Source organism: Fundulus heteroclitus, chromosome 23 (assembly GCF_011125445.2).
Source record: "Fundulus heteroclitus isolate FHET01 chromosome 23, MU-UCD_Fhet_4.1, whole genome shotgun sequence".
Classification (NCBI taxonomy): Eukaryota; Metazoa; Chordata; class Actinopteri; order Cyprinodontiformes; family Fundulidae; genus Fundulus; species Fundulus heteroclitus.
Window position 1 is genome coordinate 34553292 of NC_046383.1, and position 19855 is coordinate 34573146.

Consider the following 19855-nt stretch of genomic DNA (forward strand, 5'->3'; position numbering starts at 1 on the left):
AGTTAGTTTTGTGAATGGTTAATTACTTTTTCCTTTTTTCTGTTTTAAAAGAAATTTTGATAGTTTTTTATTATTAACTAGCAGATTTTTTAAAGAGTGTAAAACTCGTTTCAGTGCCAGAGTTTTACTCTCCAGCAGCACCTTTTAGGTAGGGTGACCAGACGTCCCCGTTTTCCGGGGACTGTCCCCGTTTTGGACCACCTGTCCCCGGCTAAAGCTGTCCCCGGAAATGTCCCCGATTTTACCGAAGGGGAAAATGTGTTGCGGTAGCTGGTTGCGCTGCTGATAATATAAAGACGAGGAACAGAGCGCACCACTAGATGGCGGTAATGATCCTTTTGGATGTCAGATGCCATTAAAACACGAAGAGGAAGAAGAAGAAGAAGACGAGCGCACCACTTTTAAAACAAAAGAAGAAGAAGTGAAAAGTCGTCAACTGGTGGCAACTGATGGGGAGCTGCTGTGTTATTATGGTAAGCATGTTAATCGATTCATCTTATTTGGATCAAGCTGATCCTGTGAGAAATGTTTTTTTTTTTCCAGGTTAAAAAAATAATCAATAAAAAGTAAGACAAGACCACGAGTTGCTGCTCACATCAGTAAAAGACACTCAGATAAAATGTAACAGAATGATTGAAAACTCTTTGTAAAGCGCTAAACTGGTACGCTGGTTCTCCATGGATCAACAAGGGTTCGTCTAAAGATGTTTTAGAACTGATTGGTGACCTTTAGTTTATATTTCAGATAGTTAGTTATTAGTAGAGTTATTACAAGTTGTTTTGCTGATTTATGGTTGGGATTTATGAGCATAGACTTCCAGGCTTAGGTTTAGCTTTTCTACTGCTACTGTTTGGATATATGAAAGTTCCTCATGAAAAAATGGGAGTCAGTAACAGGAAAACTGAATGAGAAAATATTTACATGATCTGAGAACGATGGAGGAAGAGATAACTGCCTGTTTAAGGTTCATTTATTATGTTGTTTTTGCCTGTAGCTCCTAGTATTGTGGTAATTAGCATTTTTTGTATTTAATCAGAGGAAATAATAATAATAATAAGAGGACGTTTTCATGTTGTACAATCTAATGTTTTTGGAAGTGATTTTAAATATATGTCTCTGTTTTAGAATAATGTAAGATTGATACAAGAGGAGAGAGGAAGAAGATAGGAAGACAGAAAGGAGATTAAATGAGAGTGGAGGAAAATAGGAATATTGATGTAAAGAATGATTGACGAGAAGTGAGAAATATTTACTTAGAGTATTAATAAAGTTCAAGTGATAAAGCTCTGACATGATATACTCAGGTTTGAGCTGAGAAGCCCGATTGTCTGAGGATATAACCTCTTTCTGAGTCTCTGCACTGAACATGAGTTTCACTGCACTTCCCTAGCTGGGGCAGAAAGAAGAGGCAGTTTAGTTTTTATTTTTTTCTTGTGTTCTAAAAATTTCAGTTCTGCACATAATATATCCTCTTCTCCTCTTATTTTATCCAGACCTTTGGATACCGTGGCTGATGGCTCTTCAGACACAGAATGCCTTGAAGAAACCAGAGATGATCTCATGTTAGCTGACTCACTGACCGAAGTTAACTCACCTTAAAGGATCAAACAATATACTCACACATCAGCTACTACCATACACATACACATAATGTAGTTATTCACACTTTATGTAAGTTTATACATGCTCATACTGCACTACACACACAATCACTTGCATTCATGTCAAGGGGTTTTCAAAGTCTGTGCCTTTGTTTCACCTCACATCACCACAATCCATTGTAAAATGTCTTGTCCCAAACAGGCTCTATGCACTATGTGCTCTATGTGCTTATAGCCCATTATGGGAGAAATTAATCTGCTTTGTGATGCACAGAACCCTTATGTGGTCAGTTGACAGTAAGAAACATGTATCATCCTTTACCAGTGGGCTTGACTACTACTTTTTGATGTTAACGCAGAAAAACCTATTTCTCATAGGTATGTAGACGTGAACAGAATGAGTATTTGTTGCAGTTTTTTTAAATTTGGGGGAACTCTGTCTCCACAGACAGCCACAGGCTAAATGTTTGTATTTACTGGTTTTTCTTTTCCTCATGTCACTCTCCCCTTAGGGGGTGGCAGAGTCCCACAAAATTGGAAAACCCTGCTAACCACTCTGGACCCCTCCACTCCCACCACTTTGCCCGAACCTAGAGACACAGTTCTAGTTTCTATTAATAACAGTAACACTATTTATTGATTTTATTAATCTTAGGATGCACTAAAGGTCTGGAGAGGCACATTCCTGTCTTTTACACTTGATTTGTATTGTTTAAATATTTATAAACATGTAAAAATAAATGAAACCATTACTGTCCCCGTTTCCTAATTTCATCTTGATTAGATGTATTGATTTTTATCCACGAGCAAGAAATGTCCCCAGATTTGATTTTAGAAATCTGGTCACCTTACTTTTAGGGCTGTGCTCCTTATTTAGTTATAATAACTTATACGCCACCAGTGTGTCAAACTCCAGACTGCCTTAATAATAGGGATCAAGCTTTAACACCCCTTTCTATTCATAAAAAGTGTGGAATGTCTGTTTGTTTGCATGTCACATGTTATCTGTGCACATCCTGAGCAGGTGTCTGTCTCAAAAAGATTTCAACATGGTAATAATAAAGATTCTTGATAATCATCAGAACCCCTGTCTGATTGAGATGTTCTACAGAAACCAGAGAGGCTGTTCTGGATCTCTCTGGACCTTCAGGGTGAGCTGACTTGTACTCCTGAGCATCTTTTCCATGCTGAACATGGGTTGAGCAGCACCACGGCTAAAGTGGATTATTCTGGGTGAATGGGACTGCACCGACCTTGGCCAAGGCCAAGCCTCCTTGGATTACCAAGATAAATTTGATTTTTGGGGCTTCTACTTCTGCCAATAATATGGATTGCTTCAATTAACGTCTGTGTTGACAGACCCCACGCACCCCCTGTACAGAGTTTAAGCCCCTCCATTCAGGTAGGAGATACGCCCTGCCAAGGTGTCGAACCATCCATCCATCCATCCATCCATCCATTTTCTGGCCCGCTTAATCCCTCATGGGGTCGCGGGCGTTGCTGGTGCCTATCTCCACTGTTTACTGGGCGAGAGGCGGGGTACACCCTGGACAGGTCGCCAGTCTGTCGCAGGGCGGTGTCGAACCAAGAGACTGAAAAACTCTTTTGTCCCTACAGTCACTGGCTTATTAAACAAACTTTAGGGTCAGGAACTTAAATTAGGTCCTGCTATCTAATTGCTGCACTTTGTCTTCAATTTTAACTTCAGCTTTTATCATTAATCTTTCATTCAAGTCTTAGCTCCAGTCTTTAACTTTTTCAAATTCATGTGTTGATCTCCTTTAACTTTTAAAAGTCGCTTCTTATCCTTCTTTCTTGTCTTTTGTCTACATTGTTTGTGTGATGGCTGCTATTATTATTACTTGCTGCAAACGAATTGCCCTTTGGGGACCTAATAAAGTAAAGTCTAAAGTTTTATGGTCAAATGATCAGATCATTCACACACCTACTATAAACTCACTGCAGCTCTGGCAGTGCTGTTTACATTACACCATATGCACATATCATCTAGTGTTAAGTAATAAAAGAAACTAGTATTTATGGTAAAACAAAGTGTTACATACTTAATTATTTTAAGTTGCAAAAACTGCAATGTGCAAAAACAATCTGTAGTGCAGGAACTACAGCACGCAATAAAACATAACTTTCATGTGTAGAACTAAAATCAATCATACAAAATGTTATAAGCTAAACAAAGTATCAAACAAACACTGAAATAATGTAAATGAACAGTTACGTATAAGCCCTTAATAATCAAGCTTCATCATATATCAGAGCTCTGATTACCCCGTATGTTCCTAACAGAGCACTTCGCTCTCAGACTGCAGGTCTGCTGGTGGTTCCTAGAGTCTCTAAAAGTAGAATGGGAGGCAGATCCTTTAGCTATCAGGCTCCTCTCCTGTGGAACCAACTCCCAGTTTTGGTCCATGAGGCAGACACCCCGTCTACTTTTAAGACTAATCTTAAAACTTTCCTTTTTCACAAAGCTTCTAGTCAGAGTGGCTCATGCTGAGCTACCTCTATAGTTATGCTGCTATAGGCTTAGGCTGCTGGAGGACATCAGGGTCTATTTCTCTCACTCTGCTGAGTTCTCCTACTGCTCTCCAATCTGCATTGTTTGTTATTTCAGCTTTTAACTTTTTGTTCTCATTTCTCTCTTCATAGAAGGTACACCTGGTCTGGCGTTCTGTTAGCTGTGACATCATCAGGGGAGGCAGATCATCCTCTATTACCATTTAACATAGAAAGTACTCCTGGTTCAATGTGAGCTTCTGTGCTTTCTGTGTCTCTGCTCTGTCTTCTCTAAGCCCCAGTGAATTGGCGCTATATAAATAAAATTCATTTGAATAAAATGACCTTAAACCAGGTAATAAATGGTTAAAAAGCAAATGTACTATGGTACATAACAAATATACCATGCTCTGCAACAAACAACATATCTCAAACTACAATATAGCTAGTAGCCGTGTAGCCTGATGCAAAACATTTTGCTAGCAAGTGTCAAACATTGTGATGTTTTAATTATTGTTTGCTATAAAACATCAGCAAAAACTTTGTTTTGAAGCAAATAAGCTCAAATACTTTGGCCCAGCCCTAAGAACTAATTCAAAGTTAAAGCTTGGTTTTACACAAATACAAACAGGTTAGCGTACATATTTGGCTTTTTTTAATCATACCATTAAAGTTAACTTGAAAGTTAATCTTTTATTAACGACCACACAATCTCCTTGAATTAATTAATAATTTATTTCAGACAATACAGTGAAATAAACTCATACAAAGGTTATGTATAATGTAAGATTATATTAATATACATGATTTTATTATGTTTAATTGAACATTTGATAAACATTCCTTTATGTTAGCATTTTTTTCCTCTTCCTCTTTGTTTTTCCTGCTGGTCTTCCACCTGATGCTCGCAGCACATTGCACAGTGGGAATCTCATATTACCCGTGCAGCATGAACCACTACAGCCACTACGGCGCGCCCTCCCCAGGACAAATAAAAAAAACATTTTTGCACATATATGTTATCATTTCTAAAATGTATTACCGTTAAAAAAACAAAACAAAACAAAAAATCATGAAATTGTGCTTTTTGTTCCTATGATCATAGCGAAATCATTGTACATGGAAAAAAGAAAATAAATTGCTCTAGTGACCCTGGGGTCCTAAGCAGCCGCTTAGTTTGCTTTGCCTTGGGCCGTCCGGCAGTGAGCGTTTTACTTTTATTCCTGACAGATTAGTTTGAACACATTCTAATTTGTTCCTGTGCAGCAGGAGCGGCTTCTTCAGAAACATGCAGGTTTCTGTAGGTTTAAGGTTTCTGCTCATTGTCTAGTTCTGTCAGAACAAAATTTATGTCAAAGGTCAATTAAAAAACAAACTCATTGCTATATTATAACAAACAGTTCAGCTTGAGGCAGAGAGCTGTGCTGCTGTCTACCTGTTCTGTTTCTGATGATCTGGTACTGTTGGAAGTTCAGACAGGTCCTGAAAGGCTGTAAAGTCTCTGTTCCTGCAGAGCAGGCTTCTCTGTAAACCCATCACCTTTCTGCTCAGAGGCAATATTACCAGCGTTGATCCGTCGGCCCAACTTCTGTTACCCAGCAACAGGCTAGATATGAACTTCTGGATCAAATCCTGACTGTACCTCCATCTAGTCTTATTACTACTTGGAGTGGAGCCCAGCTTGAGAACTGAGCACAGGTTCAGGATGAGATTAAGATCTGGAAAGCTAGATCCTGCCTGGATTTTCATCCAATGGTGGTAGTCTTGAACAGAATTGGGAGGAGGAAGCGTCTTTGCTCATGGACCTGATCCAGATGTTTCAGTGTTGGCACCACACAGGACTCATGGTAGATCTCAGCTCTTCTCCAGATGTGCAAATCAAAAGGATTTGTCGAAGAACCAGCGTTCTACAGTCCATTGTTGTACAGTAATATTCAATAAATTAGAATATTGAAAAGCTCATTTATTTTAGTAACTAATTTCACTAAGGGAAACTTAAATTAACAGACTGAGGTTTTAAAACATTTATTTTTGTTCCACCTCTTGCTAATAAAAAAAAAACAGCATTTGAGATTAGACTTTTACATCAGACCGATAAAAAGCAATATTTTTCATGTAGAAATGGGGACTTAATGAAAGGTTTATTTTCAAAAGGTCCTTTTAATCAGACAAACAAGCATTAGAAATGCATATGCTAACTTATTGAATGTGATTGTACTCCCTGTGGTATTCCAGTCTATCCTTGGTGGTTTTATTTCATATAGCTGGCTTTATGTAAATCCTCTCACAGAAAACAGCTGCTAATCCTGAGCGAGCGCTGTGGCAACATTAATCTGCAGCTCTCCCCAGGGGGAGACAATCCTGACATCGAAAAGGTTTTTTCTTGCAGCTGACCCTCTCAACTGATCAATAACTATGTAGAAACAAAGAGCTGGTTCAGACAGAAATGGTTAAACTTAATTTATTGTTTCGGTGGATAGTGATCAGATTATAGTTCAGAATATTGATCACAACAGGACCCGTGATGCAATAATATGATCATTAACTTTAATCAGTATTTTACAAAATGTTCCATGTATAAAAGTTAAAAGCAACAGCTCAATAAGCTCGAGCATGGCCCTTTTCAGATTGATAAGATTATCGATCAGATTTATTACAGTAAAACTTTCAAAGAAAACAATTCAATCATCAATAAATTAATTCAACAGCAGAGCAACAGATTCTCAGATCAATATTGGCAAAGCTGATGTTCAGACCTCAGCCTGCAGGGGGAACCAGTTTGAGCAGGTGCATCATGGGAATTTGAGTTTAACAGCAACAGTAATAATTAATTTTCATGGTTCATAACCTGCAGGCTGATTCCGTCAGCTCCTGATTGATCAATACACAGAATCAATGATTACCTTCAATAACCCTATATGCACACACTGATAACAGATTAATAACAGTAACCAGGAAAACTCCTGAGAAACATTTACAACTACATCCCAACTAATCAATAATTACTTAAACTGATTAAAGAATTCTTTCATTAATTGATTTAAAAACAGAACAAGTGTAATTTGAAGAATTAAACTTTTAATTAAAACCACCTGAGCTCTGATCCATCAGCTAATCAGTTCACTGATCAATAATCAAATCGCATCAAATTTAATGGAATATCTTCCAGCTGACAGCCAATCAGAGACTCTGCTCTGAGCACAACCAGGAAACAGAACCAGGAAAAGTCCAAACAGCCCATTAAGAGGCGTTAATCTGCTGTAATCTTTGTCAGTAACCCAGAACTCTGTAGGTTCTGGGTGGTCCTGCTTGGTTGAAAAGTTTCTTCACCTCAATAGTTGCTGACAGATGTCGGATCGCTCCAACACCGGATTAGAAGCTGGACCTGTTAGAGTCCGTTTGGTGCAGAAAATATTTAAGGCCGCAGAGAAACATCCTGATTTCTAGAGAAACATGATTGATGTCCAGCACCACAGAGATGAGGAAATACAAGCAGAACCACCCAGAACCTGTGGAGAACCACAGAGCATCCATGCTTACAGAGAGATAGATGACCAGGGAAGTTACTGATTGCTGACTTCAGACGGGAAGTTTAAATGTTTCCCTATGAATGGAGATCAAATGATCAATAAAGATCAGGAGCACAAAGAAGCCCGGCAGAACCCGACAGAACAGATTCAGACGGTTCCTCCTGACAAATCATCAATGGTAATAAATGACGACGTTTCGGACAGGAAACCAGGGACAGATCAAGACTGGAAACAGAAAAACTTCTGGATTTAAATTGCTCATTTTCAGCAGATGTAATCAATAATTAAATATTCAGAGGATCATGAAAGTAACTCAGGCCCTTAGGGAAAAAGTCACTTAGGTACCGGTTACTACCATGATACCGGGCTGAGGACCAGTTGTAATTTGGGCTGAATTTTGAAGTGAATCAAACGACTCCTTTAATGAGATGATCAATGACAAATAACCCAGAGCTCTGATACTACAAATAGAAGAAAATATTTTATTGATGCTCTAATATCGGCCTCAGACCTGAGGCTCCGCACCCTTCAGTTGCCCTGCCAATGATCTGATTATAGGTTAATTGATCCAACCTTGGATCAGATTTGTGTCACCCTGATGAATCCCTGTAAGAAGTGAGAGAGGATAAATTCTGAGGCAGAGCTCAGGCGGATCCAGGATCCCTTAGGCCTTTGGTGTGGGGCTCTCCGGGATGCTGAGTGAGTCCTGAGATGACATCTCGTCTGAATCTGGGATCAGCCCCCGCTTGTCACTAAACACGGAGACACAAAGTGTTTCAGTTCGACACCATCAACAGATGACCATCCGAGTGCTGCAGCCATTAGCCTGCAGGGGGCGCCGCCGCACCCTAAGCTTACCTAACAGAGGAGTAACGTCTGGGCCGGCGGTGGCGTCTCAGCGTGATGATGATGACCGTGGCGAGCAACAGAGCGGAGATGACAGCCAGAGTGACAAAGAGGAAGAAGGCTTCAGGAAAGAGAGAGGATTAAAATCAAACTTCTGATTTTATTCTGAAAACACCTCACAGGAAGCTCGTTTAGATCAAATTCAGGGTATCACTGACCCAGAACTCAAGACTTACGACCTTTATCTTGTCTGCAGAACAATAAGTCTGGATAAAATCTCCTGACCTGTAACTCACAGTACGTAACCATCTATAATCACTTTCAGTAACCAGGCACCATCTGTGTTCAGATCCAGACAAAGCTGCACCAGTTTTACACTCAGTCCTAAATGACAGAACATCTGCCAACAATAAAATAAAGATTATAAAGCTGCATTTGAGCTACAATTATTGAAGGTCGAGGGTTTAACTTTCAAATCCTCTGCCATGAGCTATTGTCTTCTATAAGGATCCAAACTGGGTCCAATATGTTTTACTATTATAGAAGAGCACAGACCAAATTTTTGATATCCATTTATATGCTGATGACACCATTATTTATCCATCTGGTACCGGACAAATGAGTTCTCTTTGCGTGATAATTTCAACATGTAAAAATGTTGAAATTATTTCTCTGCTCCACGTGTAGGTTTAGATGGGTGGTTTAATAGAAACTTGTCAAAGATTAAATGTTCTGTTAAATTTCATCCTTGGATGATGCTTAAAGTGATCTTGTCTAAAGCTTTAAGTATCTCAGAATCTGGCTTGATGCTATACTATTGAAAGACAAAAACCTTGATCCCAAATGGCAAAGTCTTGAATTGGCTATTAAAAAGAATCGCCTCTTCAGTAACTGAACCAGTAAGAACTCTGATCATGGAGGTGGCTATGGCCAATTCACCTTTCTTCGGAGAGAAGCCTGAACATCTAGCTACTTCAGAACATACTATGAGAGGAATCCAGAGGATCTCACCTGCAGTCCATCGGTTTCTGCTCTTGCCATGACTTTCGTAGGAACCTAAAAAGACAAGGAACGGGTCAGAAAACACCGGGAGAAACAAACGGGTGAGGCAAGTGGACGATGTTCAGTCTTCTCATGACCAGCACAGGTCAGATGTTTTTAAAACAAATCCTAAAACATGTTTCCCAGCGTGAGGAACAGATCTAGTGAGCTGTTGCAGATCAGAGAAAAAGTCTTGGATAAAAATCCTCAAAGACTTGGACCACGTTTCTGTGGGTCTTGCACAGAAATGTGGTCCAGACGGGCTTTATTCAGGCTGGTAGCTGATAAAACCTGCCTTTATAGAAAGCTGCAGATGATAAACAGTCTGGTAGTAACCCAGTCCTTACCATCCCCGCTGCAAGCAGTCATGCACTCCTCTAGAGAGTCGAACTTGTTGCCGTTGCCCCCACAACCACCGTACACGAAGGTCTGGCAGGACGCAGAGGACGGGTCGTAGTAGAACTTAGGAAAGGCGGCGCGGCACATTCCAGACTCAGGACTCAAACTGCAGCGACTTTTGTCATCTTCTGGGTTCTTCTTGGAGGATGGCAGGACTTTGACACCTACACCAGTCAACAACAACGGGGGATTACTTCCAGTCTCACCTGCATCGGTCCAGCCTTCAGGTAGAGCCGGACTCGATACGTCACCTGTACAGGTAGACTTGCAGCTCTCCTCGCTGCGGTAGTTGTTCTTGTTTCCTTTGCAGCCGCCATAGATGAAGGTTTGACAGCTGCCCTTCTCCTTGTTGTAGAACCAGCGCTTCATGGCGGCTCTGCATGGACCCGTCTGATACTCGGCTTCGCAGAGCTCTGATTGGACAACAACACACAGGTGAGAAACTCCACCTGGCCTGCTCACCAGGTTCCATGCGTCTCAGAAACTTAGTGGCCAGTCAAGACAAAGAGTTCGGCTGAGTTTTAATGGAGGTAAAGGAAAAACATGTGGAAGTTTAAAGGAAAGCCACAGGAACCCAACAGAAACCCCCCCTCCCAAAAACCATCAGCCAGGAAAATTAAAAGATCCCCAAAGAAACCCTGAGGAACCCCAAACATCCAGAACCACCACAGGTGTACCTTAGCCGCTTCACAATCAGCACCAGTGTGATGAGTAAGTGAAACGTACCTGCGTACTCATCAGCTTGGATGTCTGCAGGAAACAAAACGTTAGACGAGTCAAAGCTCACGATCACATGACTTCAATTTTAACCTCTCAGCTTACGGCACAACAACAAACTGCAGTCCGGAAAAAGAAAAAAATCCTTCACAGATAGATGGTTGACTGCTTTGATTAGGGAGTTTGAGAGGACTTACCGGCCTTCTGCAGCGGGGCGGACTCTGCCGGGCCGGACTCTGCCGGGCCGGACTCTGCCGGGCCGGACTCTGCCGGGCCGGACTCTGCCGGGCCGGACTCTGCCGGGGCCATCCGAGGAGCTTTGGGAGCCGGCGGAGGAGGAGCAGAAGTAGTCGGGCTCTCAACCAGCACTGAACCTGAACATACATGCAGGTTTCAAACAGGTGATGGGGTCATAGACAGGCTATGCATTGAAACATTAGCAGGTGTTAGGGAAATATATAATCAGTTTTTGCATTAATCGTGTGGTTTTATTAAAGCCGTAAGAGTTACCTAAGTTTGAGTTACTATTGCTAAACTTTGTGGCCTGGAGTCTACATAGTATGGAGTCTGCAGGGTCACTCAAGGCTATAAATTCACAACCTTCTTGCGGGATTCAGAGCAAGTAAGAGTCACCTGAGGTTTTACGGTGGGTAACCTTCAAGAAGGTTTATGGTTTAAAAGCTTTATATTGTTCTTCAATAGTTATCTTGGTAGATTCCTAGAAACATCTGGTAAATGTATCAAGAAGCCAACCCCTTATTTGACACTGGAGTGTGGATCTGTTTAGTTTGTCAGACGACAAGCACAGATAGAAGATAGGGGCTTTAGGATAGAGTTGGAAGTGCGCGCCTCCCCTTGGAATTCCAATTGTAATTAAATACATGTGTATTCCAAGGATTTTGTTTGATAATTGTTTTCTTCCTTTGCTGCCTAATCTACGAACCGGGCCTCAGTGAATGAGACAGGGAGATTGAGAGGACGCCTCGTCACAGGTCAGATCCACCTGACTCCTAAAACCACAACGGCTTCACTTCAGATCTCCCGCAGGACGATTATTCAGGTTCCTCCCAGATTTAAAGTGTTGTGTTTCAGAACAAATACTTCTGAGACGGACAGAACAAAGAGGAGCCGCTGAACTTTAACACATTTCCTCTCAGCTCTTAAAGCCTGTTTTCTCTGCAGAGCTAACACAGCAGCTTTAGCCTGCAGCTCCGCCCTCTGGCTGTTGTTGTTGGTTATCTGAACTGGGAGCGGCAGCGGATATCTCAGTTTGGCATCTGGTTTCAGAGAAAATGTGGTAATCCAAAACAAAACAGAACAGAAATAGCATCTGAATCAGACCCTCGATCTGAAGCTTTAAACCAGAACCTGGAGACTCCAAGGAAGAAGCCACCATAGGTCCGAAACCTTGGACTGAGATCAGGAACCAAATGCCACCTTTAGCATCAAGCCCCAACTTTAAACTCATCAAAAATACAAACTTTAAAGTTGGCAGGTTTCATGTTTCAGGTTAAGTCAAACCTCCTGAAGTTAAATGGGAAACATGACAACTCCTCTGATGTTTCAGCAGCTCACCTCTTTAGCTTCAGCTGCATTCTCAGGAATGACCCAGAACCCAAACCGTCCTGCAGTGGATCGGTTCTGGGTTCACCAAAGTGCTGTCAGACGCGCTGACCGCTCGATTTTGGGGTTTCCCCATTTTATTTCAGGCCGATTGAGTGTTGTCGTCGTCTTGCCACTGAAAAGTCGTGGGTTTGACTCCATGCCACTAGTTAATGTTCTCTTGAGCAAGGCAGTTGACCCTAAGCTGCCTACCAATCAGTGCATTTACTTCGATTGCTTCAGACGGGTCTGTTCACCCGTCTCAGGTGCTGAACCACACCTGAGTTCTGAAGCATTTGAAATGGGGGGGGGGGGGGGGGGCAATGGTAAGGGGAGGCGTGGCTTAAGTGCCGTTCACCAGCTGCATGCAGCTTTTATCTCCATGCAGTTCACGCCGACTTTAATGGGTCTGTCAAGGTTCTAATTTTAACTACAGTGAGTAGAGCATTTTATTCTGAAAAACACAAACTTCTACCACATCTGTTTGACACGTCGGAAGTTCAATCATCTTTACGGTTACTTCAACCGAACCATGAGTATAGTAGCACCAACCTCCGGTACCAAGGGAGGGATTTAACCATTTTATCTGCTTTAAGTAAGTCGATAGTAAAACAGACATGTATCCACAGAAATTCTGAAATCTTGTTCAAATGCTCACAGAAACCATTACTACTTAAAACTATAAGCATTTGAATCAGAAAGCGAACAAAGTCCAGACTCCATATCTAGGTCACAGCTGGCCGCGGTCAGAAAACTTCACAACTGTTCTGACCAAATAAAGGATGATTCTGTGTTTTACAGGACGGGTGACAAGCCTAGCTAACTGCACCAGCATCACACTGGGTGGAAACAACCTGTCCAGTTTTTAACTAATTTATGCTTGGAGAAGCATTACTTTACTATTCCATCAATAATGTGGAATGAATTCTTTTGGGAAGCAAAAAAACAGAAACAAACAGCGCAAGGGGAAGCCAATTTTGTAAATGTGAGAGAAAAGCTTGCACACAATTATTGCGACGCCCATGCCTGTGTTCCCGCTGGTTGTTCCTAGGAGACCTTCCTGGTGAAGCCACCATGAAAACCTCGCCACCAGCAGCTCGGTGAGTGGATCTTACCGGTGACTCCGCTGCAGGCGGCCTCGCAGTCTTCCTGGGATGCGAAGTTGTTGCCATTGGGTTCGCAGCCGCCAAAGATGAAGCTGCTGCAGGTCTGACTCGTCACGTTGTAGAAGAATCTGGGGAACGCCGCCCGACATGGTCCTGTCTTCTTCTCCAGACGGCAAAGATCTACGAAAGAGATGACCTTGATATTAGAACGAACCATTCCCAGTGAGGAAACTCTCACTCCTGCCTGTTTAAAGGAACCAGCGGAAGCCAATGCAAAAATGGAACTAAAATAAAATTTTTCTTGATATGAGCAGCTAAATAAGACTATTTGCCATTGGAATTAGATTTTTGCATTTAAAATACGAACAATTCAACTCCATCTTATTTTGAGTGCAGGATATCTAATCGTTTTATTTTAGGGGTAAAAATACTCATTCCATTGGCAAATACTCTTATTTAGCTGCTCAAATCAAGGAAAAATATACCAATTTCAAGGAAATTTTACTTTTCGCAGCAGCAAAAACAGATTCCTTAACTTTTATGTTCCAATTAAACTCCGGAGCTCCTTCATGTCCTGTTGGAAGGATTTTAAATATTTACCAGAAGACTTGAGTCCACAATTTACTGACTTTACACTTGATGAAATCCAAACACACTTGGGAATTTAAATTAATCACTGGCAGACTGGGGCCACTTGGCTCGACATCTTTTACCAAACAGGAAGTAAAGTGGGTCCCCTCAACATTTCTTGAATTAACCTCCATAATTACCAGCTACTTTACTCCAACAACACAGAACGCCCAGATCCAGCCAAACACATGACAGGTGGTATTTTACCAGAAGAGACAAGAACCAGCACAAGTTTCTCTGTGACAGGACGTTTTAAGACCAAACCACAGAAACTCTGGGAAGTTCTCATCAGTGCGTCCCACTGCAGCTTTTATCCATGCAGTAATCAGGTTTCATAAAATATCTGTTGAACACAAGAGAAATAAAAAAGCTGCGAGAACCGAAGGATGTGTTTTCTTTTTCCCCTGCCACCCTGGGAGAGAGAACAAATTGCTATTTTAATCTCAAACCAAAACAACAGCGAGGGTTTATAACGGCTTTTTTCGTCTGCTTTTGGTTGAGTGAATAAAATGTGTTGAATCTGTTAAACGTACGGGTCGTAAAGAGAGCCAGCTTCCTTCCACACCTGATCTCACCCACTGCAGTACAGGTCATGTTAGCCAAGTATACGTTCTTGCTTGCTAGTTAGGTTCTAGTAGTTAGGTTCTAGCTGTGACCGTCCTGTATGTGCTGATGGTTGTTAGACGTCAGACCCAAAGCAGCTGCTGAATCAGAGGGTGGAGAAGTGAAACCGGCTCAGGTGGAGCAGCGAAGACGAGCTGCCCGGTAATCAGCACCCCTTCATTTAAACTGATTATTATGTTTCCAAGTCTGGACTCTGAGCTGATCCAGACCGACAGTGAATCACAAGACATATCTGATATAAAAAAATCATTTTATCTTTTTACTATACATCTAAAATGGTTTCTCAATTTCTCCCATCTAACCAGTGAAAAGTGAAGATATAAAACGCAGCGATCACACAGTGAATAAATATCCAACAAAAAATATTTCAGTTAATTAGTTTGTACGTTTTTATTTTTGTGGCACTGGTTGTTTTTCATTTGAAAACAGGCTGACAGGAAATGGGTGGAAAGTTGTGTGGCGGTACTCAGGCCTCTGAACATGGGTCACACTGCCCTGCACCACCACCGTACTCCATTACTGTGTGAATTAACTAAATTATAACGTTTCCATGTGTCCTGAGAGTCATCGGTGAATTAGACGATGCTAGAAAATATCTATCATTTTACATCTATGTAACTAAGACATAAGATGATGCAGCAACATACAATTATCTCAAAGTCCTGCTGTTCTCACTACAAACATGATTCCTGAATGTTTCTGTCTTCCTTTTATGACCATTACCTTTTTTATTTGCCTTCTCTGTCCAGTTAGCAGCGAGGCAGACTGGTTGTATCGTTTCCAGAGGGAAAACGGCCACTTTAATGTCCCTCAGCTTAAAAATCGATAACAAGGGCCAACCACGGAGCCCCGAGATCTACCGAAGTATAAGCTAACTTTATTGTTGGTTTCTAATCCTACATTACAGACACTAAACAGATTTAATTTATGAAATAAAATTGTGAAAATATTATCTCTTGTTGTGTCTGTGTGTTATATGTAGTCTGTGTGCATCCTGAGTCGGTGTCTGTCCTATGGTAACATGGTGACAAATATTCTTGAGTTCAAACAGGCATGAACACACCCAGTGACTTCAGAGGAAACATTTTGATTCTTGGAAAAATGAACAGGAAGTGAGGCAAGACATACCTTTTGATTCACCTGAGGCTCACCTGAAGTTCCTCCCCCACCAGAGAACAACCTAATCTGATCTGAATGAACACAAAGGGGAGGACAGGCGAGACGTCTCTCAGCTGTGCCTCTGTCCCTGCGGGCTTTGTGGTAAACAGCCAACCTGCTGGAACCAGATAAACTGGTCGGACCTGAACCAGATCGGCTCTCATACCTGAGCTGATCCTCAGCAGCAGCTGTCCGTACAGGTGAGCCGACAACAACAAGTAACTCTACCGTCACAGTGTTTGATGTGGGTCCTCCAGGTGAGTTCAGTCCTGCCCCCATCAGGTAACCATCAGCAGGTTGAACCCGTCTCACATCAACAAAGCCTGACCCAGTTTAATCAGAACACCAGGCTGCCTTTATGGAGAGGGTGTCAAATGTGACGATTATCGAATCAGGATCAGAAATTATGTCAGAAACGGTTCTGGTTGGTAGATGAAGTTGTCTCTAACCCGGTTCTGACCCATCACGTCCCATTACCAGCCAGAATCAACTAAAAGTAGACTGGGATCAGTTTAAATCTTAAACCAGTTCTCTGATGTAACCAGACTCTGAACTGGACCCTGAACCAGGACAGAACATGAAGAACGAGTCGGTTCACTTCATTCATGAGCTTCATTTATGGGTCTGCTGGAGGAAAAGTTTTAAGTTTACCGCAGATTCTTTGGTGGAGCACAGAGGAAGTAAAGCCTGTTGAGTTAGCTCAGCGATGACCAGAACCGGTCCTGTAGTTTTCAGATTGAAATCCTTCGTGGTTTGACATTCAGAGCGGTTTCTACCAGAACCCAAACGTTGCCAGGCCGAGTCGTTCTGTCTGGTCTGATTGTTTATTGGCCACTTCTCCCCGATTTCAGTTTCGCTCAGTTCCTCAGACAAAAAAAAATGGTTCTGAAGATGGTCAGCTGCTTGTTTGGACTATGAATTTACCCTAAGCCAATCCTAAACTTCGATCCAATAAAATCCAGACTTTTGAGGAACACAGAATCAAACAAGTCCTCAAAATAATGATAAAGCCTATCGGAGGAAACGACACCACAAATCTGGATCCAATAATTTTTCTGGACTCTACAGCTGGACCTCAGAAGAATGATCCAGTTCTGATGATTACATCACATGTTCTTTTATTTATTTATTAGAGTAACAGCTAGACCAGAACCCAGAGCTTTGTGACCTTTTACAACAAAGCAGGTCTGGAGCAGCAGATCAGGACAAACAGGAAGTGGTTTTCCTGAAGGGAAAAAACACCTGTTTACCTGAGACCTGGGGAAGACAGCAGACCGGAAGTGAGACCCACCTTACTGCGCCACTTTAGAAGCTGGGTGGAAGGTTTCTGCCATTTGATCGCTTTTCCTCACTTCCGAACGCGCATGACGCGTCAAGCCGTGATTAAACAAATCCGCTGGTTGTTTAGTTAATTAACGCCCCCCCAGCTCAGCCAGGGTTAATTCCTAAGCGGGTTTATTAATTATTGACCGGTAATTGGCCACCGGCTCTGCTTTGGGGCTCTCACCGCTGTTAGTCTCGTTGCTCCTCGGCTCTTCCGCCTCCAGCAGCGGGACGACGTGCAGCTTCTTCCCGGGTGTGGCTGCTTGTTGGCCGGCCTCGCTCCGGCCCGTCCTGCGGAACACCTGGAACTGGGAGCTGTGCTGCAGCGTGCAGCCGCCGGACCCGCAGCTCACCAGCATGCACTGCAACCCTCCGTCCGCCGGCTGCCCGACCACAGCCAGGTCACAGTCCGCCTCCTGGCAGCAGGCGCCCCGGCAGATCTCCGGGTTCGACACCTCCTGCATCTGGCCCAGGTAGCGCGCTCCCGCTCCCAGCGAGTCCGGGTGGAGGCCCTGGTTCGGATCCGTGGACGGGTCCCAGTCACAGTTCTGAGCGAGCCCGGTCTGGAGCATGAGGGATAGCACGAACAGCCCCTGGAAAAACATTTTGGAAGAACCGAACCGAACCTGATAGCGCGTCTTTGTTCCAAGCACCAGCTGCTAACTTCCGTGTCTGACAGCGTTTTGTGTCGCACTTCACTTTACCTGCGACAGGTGCAGTCACCGAGACCACGCCCCTTTCAACACGAGTAACCAGTCAGAACTTCCTGGCTAGTAGAGACCTTTTGTTAATCTTATTTCTCAGAACCAGAACCGGCTGTTTGGTTCTGAAATAAATTCAGTTTATTTTCTAAAATCTGGACGGATCTTATAAAAATATTTATTCAGAAACAGCTTTGGTCGGGAAGTTTGCAACAAAAACAAAGAAATTCAAAAATATTGTTTCTACCTTTTTAAGTTGAAATATAAAATAAGGGAAATAAGGCAAGCATCAAAATAAATAAAAAATATATATAATAAAATAAAAGGAACAATAGGATGAAAAAGAAAGACCTCTAATCTTTTAGCAAGCAGCCATACCAGTTTTTCCAAAGCACTAAATAACAGCGTAAGGCAATATATTTAGTGTTAGTATCATAATGATCCTGTTGTTCAATGTATTCAATCAACAAATAAACTTGTCCATCATTGATTTTGAAATAGCCATCAATGAGCTGAAAGCTGAGGACCAGCTGCGTATTCCAAACAAAAGTCTCAGTGCATCATTAAAAGCCAGTTGCAACCTACTGAGGCGGGCTTTTTTCTAATTCCACCACAGGTGTGCCGTCTACAGACAGGTATAATATGATTTAAACAAGTTCAGTTTGACAAAATAAAAGCATTTTGTGTAAATATCTGGGCTACAGCGATAAAATAAAAGGATGAAACTTAAAGTGAGGAGAGGGAGGCTGCTGCAGCTTCCAGCCGATCATCTTCACTGATCTGCTGTCTCTATTTAACAACCTGCAAAAACATCCAAACACAATCAGAACCAGAATCTGGACCGCACGTCCAGCAGGGTACCTGGACTCTGAAGCTTCGCCCCTCAGCAGAGATGCAGCCCAGCCTGTGTTTGCCATATTGTTTGGCTAAGAAACCAGGACTGTAAACTTTGAAGCGGGTTATTCCTTCAGCAGATCGACCCAAGATTACTGGTTCTGGATCTTTTACACTCATGTAAGAGCTTTCCCACCAATGCAGTGTTAAAGTGCTCCAAGCCAAGTTACAGAGAGCTGCTGCTCTTCTTACATGATGAGATCTGATCGTTGCCTTGACTTCTTGCTAAAACTTCATTTTCCAAACTGAATTTAAAACCACAAAGCAGGTAAAAAGTATTTAAACAGTACTTCCTGTCTTGTGAGGCCCAATGAGGATCACTGTCAGGCACAAAATCCATTAATAACTATTTTAAAATGCCCAAATAGACAGCAGATCCATTGTATTTGCATTTTATCACATCTAGATCTACATCTATGGGTCTCAAAATATCCAAATAATTATGACTAATTAGGGTTTGGTGAGATCTTGAAAGACCTCCTATGTTCCTGTCTGTCTGATAAAGCCCAACCCAGCGGTGAATTAGGTGATCTAAATCAGTTTTTCACAGTCCTCTATACGAAGGAAGCGACTTGAAACCCTGTTCTACTTCCTGTCTTGGTGACAGGGTTTTTGCATGACAGCTGACTCCAGAAGCAGCGTGGCCACGCTGGAGCAACACAACAAAATGACGCTCCTTCTTCACAAAGTCACGTTTCTGAGCTGCTGTGAACCGCGGCTCTCAGAACCAGAGAGCTGAACAAAAATCCTCTAATTTAAGGGGCCTAACAGAGATCTGGATGAATAAACTGAGGGATTATGAAGACAAAGACAGCCTGGTTGTCATAATCTGGAGGATTTACATAATTACATGATATGTCTGCTCATATCATTTCATATCAGCTCGTCTGTTTTCCTGGAGGAAGGTTGGGTTCCTGTTTGTTTCAGACATCACCAGGCCAGTCCTTGGGCTAGATCGAGGTCTACGACTACAGATAACACTTTATACAGGCGTGAGATGGGTGTCTATTTTCATAACTTCATAACACAAACACACATCCTTGTTTAAAAGACAAAGTGAGGACCGTGCCCTGACTTCCATAGACTTCCATTCATTTTCAAGCCTTTCTACGGCGTAACCCTGACCCTAAACCTTTATGAGTGTATACCTAAACCTGATTGGCACATAAGTG

The 19855-nt window shown here is 42.2% G+C and overlaps 1 protein-coding gene across 2 annotated transcripts; it reads right to left on the bottom strand.

The window, feature by feature from the left end:
- Positions 1-6557: 6557 nt before the first annotated feature.
- On the bottom strand, positions 6558-17793 carry LOC105922440 (kunitz-type serine protease inhibitor 6). 2 transcript variants are annotated; one of them, XM_036127093.1, is made up of 10 exons: positions 17273-17793; positions 13363-13533; positions 10950-11019; positions 10843-10904; positions 10655-10678; positions 10180-10341; positions 9877-10092; positions 9500-9544; positions 8501-8609; positions 6558-8394 (listed from the first exon to the last, which is right to left on the bottom strand). In XM_036127093.1, the coding sequence occupies exons 1-10, from the start codon at positions 17691-17693 to the stop codon at positions 8307-8309; spliced, it is 1368 nt and encodes a 455-aa protein (XP_035982986.1). In that variant the 5' UTR covers positions 17694-17793; the 3' UTR covers positions 6558-8306. The 2 variants fall into 2 exon arrangements, with proteins under 2 accessions (XP_035982986.1, XP_012713786.2); XM_012858332.3 differs by having other exon boundaries at positions 10843-11019.
- Positions 17794-19855: the final 2062 nt, after the last annotated feature.

Bases quoted from the DNA above. Each gene is read 5' to 3' on its own strand.
- LOC105922440 (XM_012858332.3), bottom strand. From the start codon at position 17,693: ATGTTTTTCCAGGGGCTGTTCGTGCTATCCCTCATGCTCCAGACCGGG. The intron at 13,534-17,272 runs GTGAGAGCCCCA...TCTCTTTCGTAG, and splicing joins GAGCAACGAGACTAACAGCG to ATCTTTGCCGTCTGGAGAAG. The intron at 9,545-9,876 runs GTAAGGACTGGG...TTGTCTTTTTAG, and splicing joins GACTGCTTGCAGCGGGGATG to GTTCCTACGAAAGTCATGGC.